We start from the raw sequence: 20,233 nt of genomic DNA, 5'->3' as shown, positions 1-20,233 counted from the left end.
ACTTAATTGGAAAGTAGGAAAAGTAATGAGCAAGTCACTCCTCAGATGGCTAAAACACAGCTTAAAGAAACATTCTCATGTGCAGTGTCAGGCTGAGTGATACCTGACTGACGCCGGATAGTTATCTCTATTGTATGGAAACCTTTAAATTAAGGGCTTAGTGTTTGTCAAAATTCATGGAACAGTATACTTAAAATAAGTATATTTTATTATGTGTAAATTTTACCTTAATAAAATAAATAAGGTGTAAGGAAGGGAGAGTTATGCCCTAATTCTAGTTAGCCAGCCAATGAATGGAATGATGGAAACTTAGTAAATGAAAACTAAGGGTCGTTTGCACATAACTTATTCAGTAATTCTGTATAATGAAATGTATGTGATTTGCTGGTGCTTTTATGGTGATATCAATCAGACTCATAAGTTTGCTGACATCTCAAAAATTCCATCTGGAATGAGCACACACACATGTGCACTCTCATTTGTTCTTGAAACTATCTTGCTCCTCCTTCCTAAGAGTCCAAAGGAATGAAACAATTCTTGAAAATGATTGAAAAACACTAAAACGTTTGTTGCTAAAACAGATCTGTTTCTGTTCTTCTCCCAGAAACATGGTGGTGGCTTTGAAGGAGCTCTCTATTCGGGGCGACTTTCGAACTACAGTTGAATACCTGATCAAATTGTTGGAGACGGAAAGCTTTCAGCTGAATAGAATTGACACTGGCTGGCTGGACAGACTGATAGCAGAAAAAGTACAGGTGGGTATTTCTTCACTTACACGGACAGCTTCTGGGACTGGGCTGTGATATAGGCTTGTGTTGTGATCAGTCCATTCCACTAGATAAAACCTATTTGATTCTAATGTAAATGGTTCTTGGTCTACGTGGAAAAATATAGGAGTCAGTGTGATTTTAGCACTATAAGAGTGCTTGTGCTTGTGTTACACATTTTATATGTTCTAATATTACTTCCAAGAGTGTATTTGAAGAGAGGCATGCAGGGATTGAAATACTTTCTCTTTCCTCATTTGATGTTATATCTTGATCAGAGTTACCAACCTTTACATCTGTCCACCAAGTACTGATGAGAGGGACCTCATATAAATCAACAGACGTTACCCCTTGTTCCTGAATCGCTGGGCTATTCTAAATTACTCCAGATTTTGTATAAAATCATTAGATTTATGTAAATTACCTGGAGGTCCCAATTTTAGTTACATACCATTTTTCTTTGAGATTATCAGCAGCCAAATCTTTGTACCTTTTTGATTATTTGTGACAAAAGCTTGTTTTTGAGCTACTCCTTGCCTCACTGGAAATCTTAGGGTGTAGAAAATGTATTTTTCATCTGTATTCAAATGAGGCCTCTATTCAGATTCTAAAAATAAATGTGTTTTTGTCTCAAAGATCAGTTGAGCAGTAAGGATGAAGATTCTCAGTGCTAGCTAATTCTTCACAGCACATTTGAGCCTGATTTAAATTGAGGGGCCATGGTGCCAAGTGACCGTGTTTTTGATCTGCCCACTTTTTCTTTCTTTCAGGCAGAGAGACCTGACACCATGCTGGGAGTTGTATGTGGGGCTCTCCACGTGGCCGATGTGAGCCTGCGCAATAGCATCTCTAACTTCCTTCACTCCTTAGAGAGGTAGGCTTTGTTTCTTGTGGTCCGTGCTAGCTAACCCATGGTCCTGAGTACAGGACTGAAGTTCGGCGGCCCATTTATTCTTCTCTCTGCTCCTGGCAGCTTGTGAGCGCTACTTGTTACTCACTGACCGTGGGTGCAGGGGAGAGAAGGGATGTAGGAGTTTATGGCAAATGATTTCGGGACTCTTTAAATACAGATTTCTAGAAATTGGTTTATAACACAGTTAGAACAGGATGGTTGCTTTTTAAAAACTGGAATCCTGATGAAGTAAACATTCTGTTTCATATAAGCATCAAATCTCTCCAAGCCCTGGTGATGAAAGTCAGGTGTTTTTCTCCAGCAGGGGACCCTGAATGTTTCATATATTACCTGCAGCACCTTTCAGGAAATAATAATTGAGACTGATATTCAAGATGACCTCATGAGTCTTTCAAGTAGAGGATCAGATTGTTTGGGGCTAAACTAATTTCCAACACGGGTTCTTTTGAGGAGTCTGAAAGGAAGAAGAGAAACAAAATTTTAAAAATTGAACTGAGATTTCAGTTATTCAGGTCTTACCATAAAGATCTTTCTTTCACTGTGTTACACTTACTCACTGAAACCTTCATCAGCTCACCTTACCCTTCGGTATCAGATCTAAATCCCTCAGTGCGACTTTTAACTCCCTGTATTCTTTGGCCCCTTTTTACCAGTCCGGCCTTACTTATTTCTATTCTTCAGCATGCAGTCTGTAACCTAGCTGAATGGTTTTCCTACTGGGGTACAGATGTGCCACACGTAATCTCCTCTACAAGCTCCCCCTACCGTCTTAACATTATTTTAAATTTATTTTTAAAACTTGTGTTTTGAAATAATTTCATGCTAATAGGAGAACTGCATGTATAGTACAAATAATTTGTATGTATTCTTTGCCCAGATTCACCAATTATTAACAACTTCCCTAAGTTGCTTTATCACTCCCTCCGTTGGTTATTTTCCGAAGTCTTTCTTGATAATGTTTCCTTCGTTGGTAATGTCTTTCCCTTTCCCCTCCACTCCAGGCAGCCATGGTTTACTGCCTCTGTTTTTCTTTTTCAAGACTCCAAATAAAGTTCAGTTGCCAGTAGTAAATGAGGGTTTATTGTATTGGGTTGGGCCTTTTTTTTTTCTTTTTTAAATATATTTTTAAGAATAGGTAATACATTCAGATGGTTCAAAACGCAAAAGGCCCAAAAAAGTATATAGTGAAAAGTCTTCTTCTTATCTTTGTTCCCTGGCCACGCAGTTTCCTTCTCTGTAGTCAACCCGTGTTACTGTTTTTTCTGCAGTCTTCCAGACATATGGTAAACTTACATAAGCACAGATATATCATATTTGTTTCTTCACACCGCTTTTTTTTTTAAACACAAATGGTAGCATACCCTGAAACTGTTCTACACAATTTCATTTGCTCTTTTCCTTTAACAGTATATTTTAGAGAGTATTTCATATTAGTACATAAAGGGCTTCAAATTTCTCTTCTTTTTTAAACATTTTAAAATTTATTTTTTAATTGAAGTATAGTAGATTTACAATGTTATGTTAGTTTCTGGTGTGATTCAGTTTTATATATATACACACACAAATAAATATATTCCTTTTCATATTCTTCTTCAATGTAGGTTATTATAAGATATCGAATGTAGTTCCCTGTGCTATACAGTATGACGTTGTTGTTTATCAGCTTTCTTTTTAATGGCTGCATAATATTCCAGTATATGGCTTTTTTTGTAATTTATGTTTCAGTCTCTTACTGATGGTCCTTTAGGTTGTTTTCAGACTTGATATTCCAGGAAATGCTATAACCAATAACCTTTGAGATTCCCTTATAAACTTGCAGAACTTTCTAGAAGTAAATGTCTCGCACATTGTTGTTCTTTCAGGGGTCAAGTCCTTTCTGCTCATACACTTCTGAATACAGTAGATGTTGAACTTATCTACGAGGGAGTCAAGTACGTACTGAAGGTATGCTGAACCCCACGGAAGCCAACACCATACTTTTTGACTCTGCTAGCTTGCTTCCTTTAGGTCAGGGGACGAGGGGGGAAGTTTGGTTTACTGCAGGACTGGGCATTAGTGAAATTACAGACATTATTAGTGTCAGTAGCCTTGTGTCAAAGCAATATTTGATGATTCTCTGAAAATGTTTTAGCTGTCACTCAAGTTCACATACGCAGCCAAGAGATAAAGTAGACAGAACAACCAGAGCAGGGAGCTGCAGCTAAGGTCCCCCTCTTTGCCTGAGGCAGGGCCGAGTCATGCCCACCAATACTAGTGCTGAGAGCACAGGACCACGAATTTCCTTCCTCTCTGGCAGAGCTCTCTTACCTGTATCCTTGAGGTACTGGAATTTTGTTTGGGACTCCACCTGGGAGGGATACACTGCCTTGTCTCTTCTGGTTCCCGTTTCCTACAGGTGACTCGACAGTCCCCTAACTCTTATGTGGTGATCATGAACGGCTCATGTGTGGAAGTAGACGTGCATCGACTGAGCGACGGAGGACTGCTCTTGTCCTATGATGGCAGCAGCTACACCACATACATGAAGGAAGAGGTGGACAGGTGAGTGGCTGCTTGAGGTCCTTAAGTTCCTCTCTTCATAAGCTACCACTGTTAGCAGTTTCTTACGTATTTTGCAGAAATTTTGAATGCACATGCAAGTTATATATACGTACATACTGTGTTTTTCTTTTAAATACATTCATAAATAAAAATAACTTTTAGTTCTGCACCTTATTTTTTTCCTTTAACACATATTGTAGGCTACTCAACATCAATCATGAATTAATACATGGAAAGGGTATAGAACATTGCCTGGGATGTAGTAAGGGTTCAGAAAATGTTAGCTATTACATCATTATCTTCATGGTTTTTTCTCCCCCTAATAGAGGTGTCTATTCTTTTTAATGGTCATATAGTATTCCATCATGTGGATATACCATAATTTATTTAATCTGACCCTTAAATTTTGGTTATTTGGCATTGTAAATAAAGATGCAGTGAATAGGGTGTGTGTGTGTGTGTGTACGTACAGAATGAAGTTGTTAAGTGTTTCTTTTAAGACTGACATTATTCTACCATTATCCTTTACAACTTGAGATGCCTTATTGACTTCCCATTCCTTCTTGTCTCCTAGGTATCGCATCACGATTGGCAATAAAACCTGTGTGTTTGAGAAGGAAAATGACCCTTCAGTGTTGCGCTCACCTTCTGCTGGGAAGTTAATCCAGTACATTGTGGAGGATGGAGGCCATGTGTTTGCGGGCCAGTGCTATGCTGAGATCGAGGTCAGGGTGGTGATTGGGCTTCTGGGTCATGGGAGGGAAGGTAGGGAAAGGGTTGGCTGGGATGGACTGGGACTCAAGAGTAACAGAAAAGAAGTAAGAAATAGAAAGGAAAGAGCATCAGTTGGTTTAATGGGGATTATGAACACTGAGATTTTAAAAACAAATAAAAAGCTCTTAGTTTTTCTTTGACAGATGAGGAATCTCTGGCTCTAAAAATACATGTGAGGCAACAACACTTATTGAGTGTTGGGTATTGTGCTAAGTACTGGTTATACAGAAAAAATGTGAGGGGTGGAATGGACAAGTAATGAAGTATGAATTGTGAGAGAGCCAAGCATGGAGTGCAGAGGGCCTCCTGCCCCAAATCAATGTGGGGCTGGGTAGACAGTGAGAGAGGACTTCCTGATAGAGGGGCTTTGATCTTAGCTTTGAAAGAAAGATAGTAATAGACCAGATGAAGAAAGGCAGGGAACAGTGTTTAAAGGTGAAGAAACAGCGTATACAAAGGCACAGAAGCAAAGGAGTTTGGTATATTTAAGGAACTGCAGTTACATATTGATACTGCTTGAGAATGGCTATGATTTAATGGGAAGTGTCAAGCAAAGCTGCTAAGTGAGTAATCAGAATTTTACATCATGAAGGACCCTATAAGACATACTAAGAAGTTTAGACTCTACTGAAGGCAGATGGGGAGTCTGGATTTTACATGGACAGATGATATGAGGAGATTTGAGCTCTAGAGTGATTGCTCTTAGTGAACCTTGTGGTGGGTGCATAGCAGGTAGGAAAGTCTATTGGGAGGTTTTTGAAGTATCCTAGGCCAGAAATGATGGCAAGAGAGGAAGATTTTTGAGAAAGGTTTAGAAGATGTACTTGGCTAGGCTTGGTAAATTAGTGGATAAGGGAGAAAAAGGAGTCAAGAATGATCCTTAGGGATTTGCTCTGGATGTCTTAGGTAGACAGCATGAGCAGCTAGATCCACAGGTATAAGGAAGCTAAATTGTTCATCACTTCTAAGTATAAAACACATGAAAACACAGTCTATGTCAAAATGCATGTAAATACCAGAAACAGGGAATGTCAGTAGCTGTCATTAATCCCTAAAGCTAGGTCCTGAGAGATTTTTCAAATTTTTCATTATAGGTGATGAAGATGGTAATGACCTTAACAGCTGCAGAGTCTGGCTGTATCCATTATGTCAAGCGGCCTGGAGCAGCTCTCGACCCTGGCTGTGTACTAGCCAAAATGCAGTTAGACAACCCCAGCAAGGTCCAGCAGGTGAGCAGGAAGATGCTTTCAATATTGCTCTGCAATAAGGGTAGCTTGGAGGGCCAAGTGATTTCAGTGCTTGGTTTGCTAGTTTTTCCTTAAGCTTTTTACCCCTGATTTTATGCCTTGTCCTTGTGCCTTCGGTTCTCTAGAACTAGAGTTTGCAAGAGTTAATTATGCCACTAAGATTCTGTGGTTTTCCTAATGATGCTTCTTCCATTGCTGGGTTTGGCGTAGGGAAGTCTTGATTTTGAGTCTGAGTTGCAGTGGTGTGTTTGCACCCTGAATAGAAGGTAGTGGATGACTTGATCTCTCATTGGTGTTGACAGGCCGAGCTTCACACGGGTAGCCTGCCACAGATCCAGAGCACAGCACTCAGAGGCGAGAAGCTCCACCGAGTGTTCCACTATGTCCTGGATAATCTGGTCAACGTCATGAATGGATACTGCCTTCCAGACCCTTTCTTCAGCAGCAGGGTATGAATCACTTTTCTTGGCGATGGGTATACATAATAGGGTACCTGTTTTCCAAGACAGTTTAAAAGTCACATAAGGATTTTTTTTTTTAAGGGAGAGAAAGCAAGCTGTTTGACCTGGAACTTGCCCACTTTTAGTTGTGGGATTTGAAGTCTCTAAATCCTTGCTTCTTTCTGTGTCACTGACTTCACATTTAATTGGGTTTTAAACCAAAGAACCAGGGCAATATTAGATGCTTATATTGTAATGTCAAAATAAGTGCAGGCATACCTTGGAGATACTGAGGGTTCAGTTCCAGACCACTGCAATAAAGCAAACATTACAAGAAAGCAAGTCACATGAAATTTTTGGTTTGATAGTGCAAGGAAATGTTATGTTTACACTACATTGTAGTCTATTAAGTGTACAGTGGCATCATGTCTAAAAACAATGTACATACCTTAATTTAAAAAAATACCTTATTGCTAAGAAATGCTAACCATCATCTGAGCATTCAGTAAGTCATAATCTTTTTGCTGGTGGAGGGTTTGAAATATTGCAAGAATTACCAAAATGTGACACAGAGACATGAAGTGATAAATGCTGTTGGGAAAATGGTGCCGATAGACTTGCTCACCTTAGGGTTTTACAAATCGAAACCTTCAATTTGTAAGAAACACAGTATCAAGGCACAATTAAGCGAGGCATGCCTGTACTGTGTGGTCATGAATTCAGATATATCATGTTATTTGGGAGAGTGTGTTAATTTTCTCTGGATCCTACTTCATTATGTCCTTCTTCTCAGGTGAAAGACTGGGTAGAGCGGTTGATGAAGACCCTCAGAGATCCCTCCTTGCCTCTCCTAGAGTTGCAAGATATCATGACCAGCGTCTCTGGCCGTATCCCCCCCAATGTGGAGAAGTCTATCAAGAAGGAAATGGCTCAGTATGCCAGCAACATCACATCAGTCCTCTGTCAGTTTCCCAGCCAGCAGGTATTTATAGAGTAACTCTACCATTTTCTACTGGCTGCCCATGCTAGAGTTCATGTTGTAGGATTCCTTCCTGTTTGCATCCTCCTTACTATGTGGATGCTGTGCTTTTTAAGTTGTAAGCATTTTGCCTTTCACAAAACTGCCTCATGGTACCAGCCCAATAATGAAAGCACTGTATGTGAAATGTAAAGTATCTGTGGTTATGAGAAAAGCATATTCGGCCAGGTACCCCATAGAGTTTTGTTCTGTGAGAGGTATTTTTTGTGCATTTAAAGTAGACAGATATTTGTAGTTTTATTATCAGAGACCTCCTCACTACCTCAGCAGCATGCTTGTTACCCTTTGCCTATAATCTAAATTTACATGTTGGGGGTAAACCTAGACAAGGGGGGAGTTATGTTTGCACCTTGACCTTAAGCAAATCTTGCCTGTCAGGGCCTCTGATAGGATGGTAGTCTTTGTGATGCACTCATTAGTTCATCTGAGAAAGGGTGAAAAGTAATACAAGTTGCTTTCTTAATTAACATGAGTTAATGTTACTAATGTACTAAGCTATGCCTAGTAACTCCGAGCTGCTGTCAGCGTGTGAAAGATAGAAATTGTCTTGTTATAATTAAGAAGATTCCTGGTGTTGATGCCACAGAGGCTGGGTCCCTTTGTTGGGTTGGGCTTCATTTTTCTCTCTTCCTTGTACTTTAGATTGCCAACATCCTAGACAGCCACGCAGCTACGTTGAATCGGAAGTCTGAACGGGAAGTCTTCTTCATGAACACTCAGAGCATCGTCCAGCTGGTACAGAGGTAGTTACATGCAACACCAGATCCCAGACCTGTCTGGCCCCAAACCTTCCTTTCTTCTAAGTAGTCACAGGGAGGTTTACCACAGATTTGACTTAGAGAAGTTAGAAAGCACCTGACATCTTGGAAAATAGCTTATACTGACTCAAGATCTTAGAATTGTGAAGTAACTCTCCTACTCAGTGTTTCTGATGACTCCTTTCTATTGGACATCTTTCTGTCAGTTATTAAGGCACAGAAATCTCAGTGTTTCCTTTTTCTTTGCTTTTGATGAAACTCCTAATTTTCCTCCTGGCACAGGGCCCAGAATGACATTTATTTCTAACTTGTGGAGCCAACTGTTGGACTAACAATCTTCACAGAACATTGGCAACTTCAAGATAGTCATAAATTTTTCAGATACTCCTTAGCCATTTGAAGTGTGTGGTAATCATTTCTACTTAGCAAAAGGAACTGAACCAGGGGTGTTGTTAGGGCTATCGAGTGGTTTTTGGTTTTGTTTTGTTCTCTATTTTCCCTCTATTCTTTTATTAAAAAAAAAATCTTGTGTATAGCTAGATTTCTTTTAGTCTTGAATTTTAAGTTAATCTGGTTAGTTGATTCCAGGCTGGCTCCTATCCTGTCTTATGTTCAGAGGGAAAGCAGTTCGGTAGAAAGTCAAGAGAGTAAATCTGGGCTCTGGGTTTATTATTTAATAGTCTGTTACTTAATCGTGTTAGTCTGTCAGGGTTTTTGGTGGAGACTCTCTTCTGTTTGCCTAGGTACCGAAGCGGCATCCGAGGCCACATGAAGGCCGTGGTGATGGATCTGCTGCGGCAGTACCTGCGAGTAGAAACCCAATTCCAGAACGGTAAGCTCCTTCCTGAGGGCTCTGTACCTGAGAACGTGTCCCTAGAGGACTGAGCAGCGGCTGAGCCAGTTCATCCTGTCACTAGCACTTGCCATTAACCAACTCTTTTCTCCTGTCACCAATCCCTTAAAAACTAAACCTCTAGGTATACAGAGCAAACTTACTGTTGCCAGAGAGTAAAGGGGGTGGGAAGGGGTAAATAGGGAGTTTGAAATTTGCAGATACTAACTACTGTGTATAAAATAGATAAACAACAAGTTTATACTGTATAGCGCAGGGGACTATATTCAGTATCTTGTAGTAACCTATAATGAAAAAGAATATGAAAATGAAAAAAAAAAAAAAAAAACCCCAAAACCGCCCCCCCCAAAAACCCTAAACCTCTATATCCCACTAACGCCAAAGAAAGAATAACAGGAAAACACAGCTTGATGAGATTGTGAATCCAGCCCTTCTAGGAAAGGGCTGAGATAATTTTTCTGGTAGAGATTAGCATTCCCTGTTGGTGTCTTCTTGACCTCATATAGTGAGAATTGATTGGGTCATGGCCAGGCTGAAATTGAGAAACCCTATCCAAAGAGCTTACCTCTCAGCAGCTGATCCATGGATTGAACCACAGGCATCTGAAAAAGGCTCAGATTTTCCAGTGCTTTTCAGTGTATCATTTAGGTGGAATTTATCCTGGGCTTTCTCTGTAGAGCTTCACTAAATGATGTACAAGGTCTCCAACTGAAACGCCCTGGCTAAGATTTTAAAGCCACATGCTGCTGATACTGCTTTCTGCCACAAGATGGCAGTGAAACACCACAGAATTTGAAAGATAACCTAATATTTTCTTGAATCTGTTTTGCTCCCTTTTCCATCCTTAAAGGATGGCTCTGCCATTCTTGACAAGCAGAAATACTCAAGTAAATATTGCAAACTGAATCCAGCAGTGTATAAAACAATACATCACAACCAAGTTGGCTTTATCCTAGTAGTGCAAGCTTGATGAATATTTGAAAAACTGATTAATGTCATTTATCATGCCATAGACTAAAAGAGGAAAAAAACATGGCCATCATCTTAAGATACGGATGAAAAACGCACTTGGCAAAATTTAATATCCATTCATGATAAGTTCTTGGGCAAATAAAAATGAAGTGGAGCTTTTTATCATGTAAAGTTCCCCCACAAAAAATCTATAGGGTACATCATACATAGCGGTGAAATATTAAAAGCATTCTCTTTAAGATTAAGAATAAGACAAGGACACTTCTTTCATTACTGCTATTCAGCATCATCCTGGATATCCTAGCCAGTGCAGTACGACAAGAAAAAGAATGAAAAGGTCTGAGGATTGGAAAGGAGTAAGGAAATAAATCTGCCACTATTAGATATGATATGATGTCTGTCTGAAAAGCCTCAAAGAATCCACATATTTATTATTAAAATTATTTAAAATCTAACAAAATTGCTGGATACAAAAGTCACTATACAAAATTCAAATTTTATAGTAGAACAGTTGTTTAGAAAAACGATTTAGAAAAAGATTTCATTTAAAATAGCAACCCAAAATATGAAATTCTAAGGAATAAGTAACAAAAAAATGTGCAACCTTTTTTGGAGAAAATTATAGTCATTGAAAATAATAAGGAAGATCTAAATTATATCATAGTCTTGGATTGGAATATATATCTGTAAAGCATTGATTCTCCCTGAATTCATCTGTAGATTCATTGACGTTCCAAAAAAAAAACTTACTTGTGTATCTTTGTGGAATTTGTCAAGCTAATTCTATAATTTACATGAAAGAAAGGTAACTAAATTTCTTCTAAAGAAATACACTTGGAGATATTTGTCCAGTTAAATACTAAGTTTTAATATAAAGCCTTATTAATGAAGAGATTGTGATTTTGGTGTAGGGATAGATTAATAGAACAATGGAACATTGATCCATGCACATAAGAAAACTTACTTTACAACAAAGCAGTAATTGTCAATCATGAGGAAAGGGCAGACTTTTCAATAAATGATACTGGGACAATGGATTATTCATTTCCAAAAATCCCCAAAACCAAAAAGGATCCCTACCTTCGACCATATACACAAAAATCAATTCCAGATGAATTAAAAACTTAACCATGTACTAAAAAGGCAAAGCTACTAAACTTTTAGGAGGATATCCTTATGACTTCGGGCCAGAGAAAATTTTGTTATACAAGACACAGAAAGTACAAACTAAAGGAAAAGGTTGAGTAATTCAATTCCACTTAAGAACTTCTGTTCACAAAAAGATACTGTAAGGAGACTGAAAATATGACACAAAGTGGAAGGAAGATATTTATGAAACATAACAGCTAACAAAGGATTAGTGTCTAGAATCTGTAGAGAACAGCTATGAATCAATAAGTAAAAGACAACCTAGTAGAAAAATGGGCAAAAGATACAAAAAGGTAATGCACAGAAATGGAAGCACAAATGATCCACCCACTGAAAAAAGATGTTCAATCTCATTACTAATTAGAGAAATGTGAACGAATACCAATTGGAGAGATGTGAACCAAAACCACAGTGAGATTGACCAAAATAAAAAAAAAATCACATCATCTCCTTCCACTGCTCCTGTAAGTAGAAGTTCAGATTGGTATAACCACTTTGGAAAACGGTTTGTCAATACCTAATGGAATTGAACTTATTTACACTCTTCAACCTAGCAATTTCACTCTTAGGTAATGCACTCTAGAGAAACCGACACATATGTCTGTTAGGAGACACATACAGGACTGTTTGTAGCAGCATTATTCATTAACAGTGAAAAAGACTGGAAACAATCCAAATATACACAAGTAGAATAGATAATTGGATTCTAGTATGTTCCTACAATGGATTACTCTACAACAGTGAAAATGGACGAACCAAGAGATACATGCGAGCCAAAGGATGAATCTCAAAAGCATAATGGTGAGGGAAAGAAACAGGTTATAGAAGGATCCATATGCAAAAATTCCATTGTTATCAGGTTGAAAACAGGAAAAATGAAACTATATACGTTTGTGATAAACGTAAAGAAAACACAAAGAATGATTAAGTAAAATTCAGCTTAGGGTTGTTTTTGAGGAGGAGCACAAAGGATGCTTCAAAGATTCTAAAAATGTTCTGTGAAGACAGAAAATGGCAGTTATATGGGTGTTTATTCTTCTGTATGTGTCTTTCACAAGAAAAAGTTTTTAAAAAGAGGCACTTGGTAGCATTCCTTACTTTCTGTTTAGTATCTCCACTGCCTCTCCTCTGAGTAAATATTCTTATCTCCCCTGGCCCTAGTAATTGGCCCTTGGTAACTAATTACCAAGATATATTTCTGTTGCCACTTCAAAGCTAAATCTTGGTTGGGAGAAACGTGTATGTCCTACATGTTGCATAGGACAACCAATTTTTAAACAGCTTCCATTTTATTCTAAGTAGGTCTTTTATGCAATTGGCAGTTCTCTAAATATTGTAGTTCACTGTTTTTTAAACGTAGCTTCACTTTGAAAAAAAATCTTACATTAATCTCTAATATTGAAAACATAAAAGCACAGTTGCTTTGGTTGATTGTACCTGGTGTTTTGGGAAACCATAGTAGTGCAGTTTGAATGCCACTGTTCTGGTTTGTAACTTGACATGGAATCTGAACCAAAGTGATTATCCTTTGGTATTTTCATTATTTCATAAAATTCTGACCCTTGAGACTATTCAAACACTAATTCTCCTTTACTCGGAAATTTAATTCTGAGGTGAGCTGTTTTCTGAATAACTGGGTATTACTTATATCCCATTGTAGATGTCACTACAGTATACCTGAAGCTTATGCTTCTGTTGCAAAGCATAGCTCTGCTAGCTGGAACTAAGCTGCCTCTTGTGGCCTTATGAAAGGCCAGTGAAAATATACATAGCTGTGCTCTCCCTGCAGGCCTTTTGACTTAATGCAAGGTTCTGCTTGATCAGTGCTTTGATTTGGGTTTGGAATTCCTAGGCATTGCTTAGCTGTTTCATGGACTAATGGGGGTGGGGGGGAATGTTGATTCCAAAGGTGGCAGCCATCTTTCTTGTGGGTATTGATAAGTGTGTTTGATTTTTGAGTTAAAACTGTTCCTTCTAGTTAGGGTGAAACATGGTCAGAGAGTCCAACATGGAACCAGAATCTCTAGCTGGGGTAGACTTTAAAGATCATTGGGTTTAATGGTGTTGACATTTCTTTTTAAGAAGCCAAACCCTCTCTTCTAAGGAGATCATTCCAGGAAGCTAAATAAGAAAATTTAGAGTAAGGGTAGAAGGTTGGGGTTATCCCCAACCCCTCAGTCTCTAAGACACACCCTCCCTCCACCTCTAAAAAAAATTTTTTTAATGAAAATAAGGCTGAGAGAGAGAAAGTGATTTGCCCAGGAGCACACAGTAAATTGGCTAACAAAGCTGGACTTTGAGCCCGAGGTTATACCAGATTGCCTGACTCCTAGTCCAGTGTTGCTGTGACTAAGCCACACTGCCAATTCTATACAAGTCCATCTAAGAAATGTCTTGTTTCTTCTCACTACTTATCAGGTGAATTACAGACTTTAAAAAACACACAAACAGCATGTAAACGTAAACATTCACACATGAGTGAGGACCAGTTCTCTTTGCTGCTTGCAGGTCACTATGACAAATGCGTGTTCACCCTTCGGGAGGAGAACAAGAGTGACATGAACACTGTGCTGAACTACATCTTCTCTCACGCTCAAGTCACCAAGAAGAATCTTCTGGTCACAATGCTCATTGTGAGTACCATTTTTCTGAACCCGTAAGGATGGTTGATGATATGAAAAAAGCATTTCGCCTTCTCATGGCTGTGGTCAGAGGAAAAGCTCCTGTCTTTTGTAATTGTGGGATGAGTGGGGCTCGGGTTGTGGATTAACAATTTCTCACATCCGTCTTTGTCCTTGACCTGAAGGAACCTGCTCTAGTGAGGAAAGGATTCTTCTGCCAATTATGCGTATAATCTTACACAGGAGCTCCGATCTCTTGTCTCTACTGAGAGATGCCCTGTGTTTCCTCATTCCTGTTGTTATTCATAACAGTAACTTTACAATTTAGTCTTATCCGACCAATGTGCTTTTCTGTTATAAACTCTTGTTAATTACCATGAATGTCAGCAGTGGCACTCATGTCCAGGATTTAAAAACAAACAAAAAACGCCCCCCAACTATTAGGAATCTAATACTGTTCCCTCCCAACCACAGAAATTTAAATTTATTCTGTCATCTTCTTTGGTCCCTTTCTGTTTTATTTACATGGACATCCAAGCTCAGATTATTGTATTGGTAGATGCTTTTGTCCCCGTTACCTAGTGATGTGAGGATTAGGAGAAAGTGGGAATGAGAGGTGAGACTCGTACCTGAATAGGACTGATGTACGTTTGACAATGGGTAGAATTTTTGTGGGCTTCAGGATTTTTAAAGATGATTTGTAAGTTCTCCCCTCCTGGGTTTTTCTGGTTGAGTTAATTCTGGAAGTCAGAGGACAATAGGACTATTCGTAGAGGCCCCCATCCCATGAGCGGTTAATTGTCTTGCTGCTGCATGTTTGTCTTTTTTAGACACCACAGTACCTTTTCACTCCTGTGGTTTTCTTTCTTGTCCCTTTGTGGAATTGGCGTTCTTGGTACCTTAATCCTGTTTTTTCTTCTTGGAGGAAAAAAAACTATAAATCTCCACTGCTATTTTGTATTTCATGGTTCAGAATGAAGGGAAACTGTCTATCTCACATCTCTGGTTAGCAGCAGTGCCACTCATTCAGTTATCTGCCCAACTGGTTAACTCTTGAGGATAAAACATTTTGTAGAATAGCCACTTTTAGAAATACGTAATCACAGGGAGAGTTCATTGCCTTTGCTACCCTGAATGGCTAGATATTGGATAAACCAGAAGATGCATTTGAAAGGGGAAAAAAAATCAGCACAATGTAATATTTCAACTTCCCCAAGTGACAGGTTTTGGCAAAGAAGTGATACTGTCTATGGCAACTTGCTGATTTTATTTTTCTCTCAATCAAAATGGAATTAAATCTCTGACTAATTAGATTTTTTTCCTTAAATTTTAATATAAGGCTTTCTAATTCTCATTTGGATAAAGCCAAGACTTTCTGGCAGCAAAAGGTAATGAAGAGGGTGTGGAAGAATCTGTCAGTTTGGACCGAAAATGGGTTAGAATTTGCCTTTTTAGGAAGCTAATTATGGTGAGTTTTCCTTTTATTATGATTACCTTTTTAAGGATTTAACAGTTTTCTGCGCTAAAAATAGACCAAAGCCCAGAATCCTTGGAGCAGCAGAAGAGTAATGATCGTCCAAGACTGTCGCTGGGTTTCTTAAATTCTAATTTGTAAGATATAGGGGCTCGGCTCGCTCCTTTTGCGGAGTGATTGTAAGTAACGCTTGCCTTAAGAATCTCATTATTGGAACACGGAGCCATATTTCCTCTGAGAATTCTGGAGTAGCTTTGAGCCGGGGCTGTTCATTTCTCAAGTAATCACGCTGGTGTGATGGAGAGAGAAAATGGCAGCTGTTCGGAGCTCAGGCCTTCAATTTTCTTCAGAGTCCAGTCACTCAAGTGTGTAATTACACGGGGGGTGCTGCAGAGGCGTCGGGCCCTGTCAGAGAACTGGTTTGAGGCTCTGCTTTCTGCTTTTGCCAGTCAGGACAGGCAGAAGCCAATGAGACTCTGGCTTGCTGCTGCTCCTTTTTCCCCACCTTGTCATCCTGATTGCTTCTTACCTGCGTGGATAGTACCCAAGCTTTCTTTCCAGCAGGCTGAGCTCTTTGGAGAAAAGAGCTGTTTGTTAGTGTTTGGGTTTGGATGAATAGGACTGGGAGGAGTGGAGGAGGGGAGAGAGTAGGGGAAGAGGAAGGGGAGGGGGAGGAGGGAGAGGAGGTGGAGGAAGGTTGAAGATGTGAACCAGAAAGATGGATTTGTCCTTTCCTTTATTTTGGCATTTCACATTTATCTTTAAAAAACAAAACAAAACTCGGTAAACATCTGTAGGCTTTTATATCATTAAATTTCTTTTGAAATATCAGTTGTTTTCACCTCTTCTTAGAGATTTGGAAATCAAGACGTTAACTGATATGATTGAGCTGAGAGAGCCAGCTATAGTGGCTTGTGGAGCAGGGACGAAGCTGAAAAAGTGCTCCTTTCTGATCTGCCTTCTTTGGCAATGGTCAGGTCCCTCCCCCACCCCACATCTGCATTGATGGTGGTAGCTGGTAAAAGCCATTTTAGTTGTTTGGATTACTCTTTCTGTAAGCCTGTGTCTTTTGCAGATATCACTGGGACGTGGTACTTTTGGTTCCTCCAGCTAGCGTTGTCTCTGCTGGTTCCCCTTCCTTTGATTACCCTGGCTCCCTGATTGATGGTTATGTGCCCAGCATTCCAATCCATGCTTTCCAGAAGTAGGGCTGTCGAAGGTGTGCTTTGCTGAACTAGATGATGATTTCTGGGGCTTGTGAACCTGGAGGGAATCAAGAAAGTCAGACTCTGTGAATCACTGTAACAGAATATCGGCTGCTCCGAGGAAACTTTCCTCCCCTTCAGGTATTAGTATAACTTGCCTCAAGGACCCTTTAGCAAATTTCTTCTAATCTTTCACTGTATCTAGAGACCAAAATAGCAAATAAACTGCTTAAGTCCTGTCAGGTCTTGTCCATTTAGAGGAACATTGTGCCACATAGAAAACAGTCTGTAAGACTAACAGGAAGTTTATTTTTTGAAAGTGCTTCTTATTTCTTCTTATCTCTTCTAAAGTTAATTTTATAGGAGAAAGCTTAGATTGTTGTTTATGTTTTCTTAGCGACATTTAAGGGACTCTTTGGCCAAATTAAGCAGTTTTGTACCAATAGAAAGTATCCATGTCCTTCTAGCTGTCTGGATGACAAAGTACATATCCTATAGCCGCCTTGGTTCTGAGTAGTCTTCCCCTTGCTACTTTTATCTTGTTTCTGGTATGGTCCGCATGAACGTGATGTCATCCATGCTTCCTCAGGAGTAACGCCATGCCTGTGAGCCTCTGATTTGGTTTAGACAGGAAGCATTTAAAATGCTGGGGAAAAAAAAAATCAAATAAATAAATAAATAAAATGCTGATCAGCAGCTTTCCTTCCTCCTCTCAACATAACTGTAAATAATTTTGTCCAATGTATAAATAAAGGGGAAAAGTCTTTCTCCGGGAACCCAACTTTACTGAATAAGGGCGATATTAACATTTCTTGTTAAACCTGTGCCAAGTTTGGAATATCAAAAAGTCTAGTTGTGACTGGAAAAGCTACCAGTCCATTTTTGATACTGGGACTAGTGCCTCACCCAGCTGAACAGTACTTACTGTCTTGAGGTCACATTCTTTTCATTTTGAATTGCCTCCAAATCTGAGGATGCTAAGATCAAGTTGGACTATACTGGGCTCTTCTGGCCATCAGCTCCACAACAGTGGCTATAGTTTTGGCACTTAAGCATCCTTACGACGTTTCTGCAAATCTGAAATATTCCTTGTGGTTAGCCGCCATCCAGGTTAAGAATGAAAACAAGATATAACTGTGTGGTGCCAGTCTTAACCATGATTAAATAATTTTCACTTTGGCTTGCAGATTTATACAAGTAACCCCCAAATCAGGAATTAGGCTCATTAAATGAACCCACGTCTATACATGGAGGAGAGACGTACTGAGACAGTCACCATTTAATGTTACTGTTTGAAAATGTTCACCAGGGTTAGATGGTGACATTGGGCTGTCTGGTTGCCCAAAAGACATCTGTCTGTAGGCTAGAGGGCCATAAGCTTCCTTTTGGATGTTTGTATCTTAGGATGGGTGGTTCTCATGAACAGAATCATCTTCCATCCCTGGTGGTCTCTTTCAGGACCTGAACATTGTGTCCAAGTCAAGGATAAGAGAATGTTGAGAAGGTCACTCTATGTATAATTTCTATTGAAATTTTTTCTCTAAGTACTAATGATGACAATGGAGAAGATATTTGAATGGAAAATTTCCAAGTTAGTGTAAACTAATGGAAGTAGTGATTTATTCAGACTATGTTTTCTGTTTCACATCCAAGAAAGATCTGCTTTCTGTACTTTATCACGAGGAGCCCAGGAAAATTGTTAGTTGGTGATCGTGAATGAATAATTAGTTCCCTATTATTTTTTCTAATTGCCGTAGTTCACTTCTCTTACAGAAAACAAGCTTCTCTACCCTCTTTCTCTCATAGTGGAAGGATGAAATAAAAAACTTTTTATACAGTAGTTTTGTCTTTTTTTTTTTTTAAGTTAGAATGTGATCTGTAGTTAGGCAAGATGAAAACTCCATTTTTATTTACTTGGTTTAGTTTAATACCAAAAGGAAAACCCGGATTTTCCTTCAAGGAAAACCAGTGCATATCAAATCTGATATAAGTTGGGGAGGTGGCTTCTGATCTTATTTTGTCATGTTGGCTTTTGTTGTTAATGTTGAGACTTTGGTCTGGCTACTTGAAGAGTCTCTGGGTTCTGTTACCTGGGACATCTGAGGCTTTTGGGCCTTACAGTGGGTCACTCTGATGATTGAAACAAGTACCTCGAAAGGACTATGTTTTCTCTATTAGGAGCATTAGGTAAAGAGGGACTTAGGCAGGAAAAACTTATCTTGGTTTCCCAACCCACTGTTACCTCTCTATTCTTCTGTCTTGTCATGGTCTTGTTGCTGATGACTTTATACATTCCCCTGAGATTGTGTGTTGCTCATTAGTTCTCAACAAAAGATGAGATTTAGTTGTGTTTTCTCCCTGCTCTTTGCTTTTGTGCCCTGGGATAGGAGTTGCAGGCCGTCCAGTCTGTGACTACATGCTCAACCGAACCCTGGATTTATAGTCACTTTATAGCAGCCTTTCCTCTTCCCAAATGAGTGACTCCCCTGCGTTAAACAGGTGAAAACATTACTTGCACTTCCTTCACTATAAGTCCCATCCTGTGGTTTACGGTTCTGGACAGTTGGAGCAGACCTGTGGTTGGTAGATTGGGGAACCAGAAAGTATTTTCTGCTTTAAAATGTTTGAGAAGCCGTCTTTCCAGCATGCTGGTGTCGAGTACTCCAAAACTATTTACCCTGCGATGTGGAAGGTAGTAAGGGGTTGTAGAAAAAAGTGTTCAGGGAAACGCATATCTACTCCCAAAGCCAAAAGTCCCACACTTTTGTTTGTACTGCTGTGGTAAAGGACTGTAAGGAGTATCCTTGAGATGGGGAAGGTTAGAGATGAAATGGAGATTCTTCAAGAAAAAGGCTGGTAATCAAGGAAAGGGAAAGATTAAAAGGCAGCAATAGGAAACCTTTTGAGATCTGGATGTCTTTCAACCAGAAAGACAATTTAGTTGTCCTGTTTGATGATGGGGGAAGAATAAAAATCCACTGAAATATAAAGGCAAATATTTCAAACTCCAAGTAGAGGGGACTTTACCTCCATGTGTATATTTTATGTGGTGTGATATTAAGAACTACTATTATAGATAGCTCTGTAAATTGCAAAAAGGGCAGACATTTATAAAAACTGCATCTGTGGTTTTTTCCAGCTTAGATGAAAATTACATGGATAATGGATTAATTTAGGTAATAAACTGATATTCCATTGGAGAAGGAATGTTTTTCTCAAAATATGATAGATTTTTTTCTAAAAATTTTTAACTTTTTTGGAAGCAAAGGACCCAATACTGAATTAAACCATGGATTTTATAATGGGAGCTTGGTTTTTTCCCCCCTCTAATCCATCTAAGTATTCACCGTGTTTAGATATCGTGGAATTCTTGGTACAGCAAGAAGATAAATGATTTAGGGTATAGAATTGTCAGAGTAAGAGATGATGTTTTTATTTAGTGTGTGTTTTATAAATGAATAATTTGTGCTTATGTTTCTA

General features: G+C 39.1%; 1 protein-coding gene across 6 annotated transcripts in view; it reads left to right on the top strand.

Annotated features, from left to right (window-relative positions):
* The window catches only part of ACACA (acetyl-CoA carboxylase alpha), a 222,571-nt gene that overhangs the window by 77,249 nt on the left and 125,089 nt on the right, over positions 1-20,233 (top strand). For all 6 annotated transcript variants that reach the window (XM_072940295.1, XM_072940294.1, XM_072940296.1 and 3 more), the window contains 11 exons: positions 605-755; positions 1,538-1,641; positions 3,543-3,624; positions 4,076-4,221; positions 4,796-4,946; positions 6,090-6,224; positions 6,545-6,691; positions 7,476-7,664; positions 8,364-8,464; positions 9,223-9,311; positions 13,962-14,086. In XM_072940295.1, coding sequence (XP_072796396.1) covers positions 605-755; positions 1,538-1,641; positions 3,543-3,624; positions 4,076-4,221; positions 4,796-4,946; positions 6,090-6,224; positions 6,545-6,691; positions 7,476-7,664; positions 8,364-8,464; positions 9,223-9,311; positions 13,962-14,086 — 1,420 coding nt within the window. The remainder of the gene's footprint in view (positions 1-604; positions 756-1,537; positions 1,642-3,542; positions 3,625-4,075; positions 4,222-4,795; positions 4,947-6,089; positions 6,225-6,544; positions 6,692-7,475; positions 7,665-8,363; positions 8,465-9,222; positions 9,312-13,961; positions 14,087-20,233) is intronic.

The sequence above is a fragment of the Vicugna pacos genome, chromosome 16, assembly GCF_048564905.1.
Source record: "Vicugna pacos chromosome 16, VicPac4, whole genome shotgun sequence".
NCBI classification, from domain to species: domain Eukaryota; kingdom Metazoa; phylum Chordata; class Mammalia; order Artiodactyla; family Camelidae; genus Vicugna; species Vicugna pacos.
The sequence above is the reverse complement of the archived record's forward strand: the minus strand, read 5'-3'. Positions and strand labels throughout refer to the sequence as shown.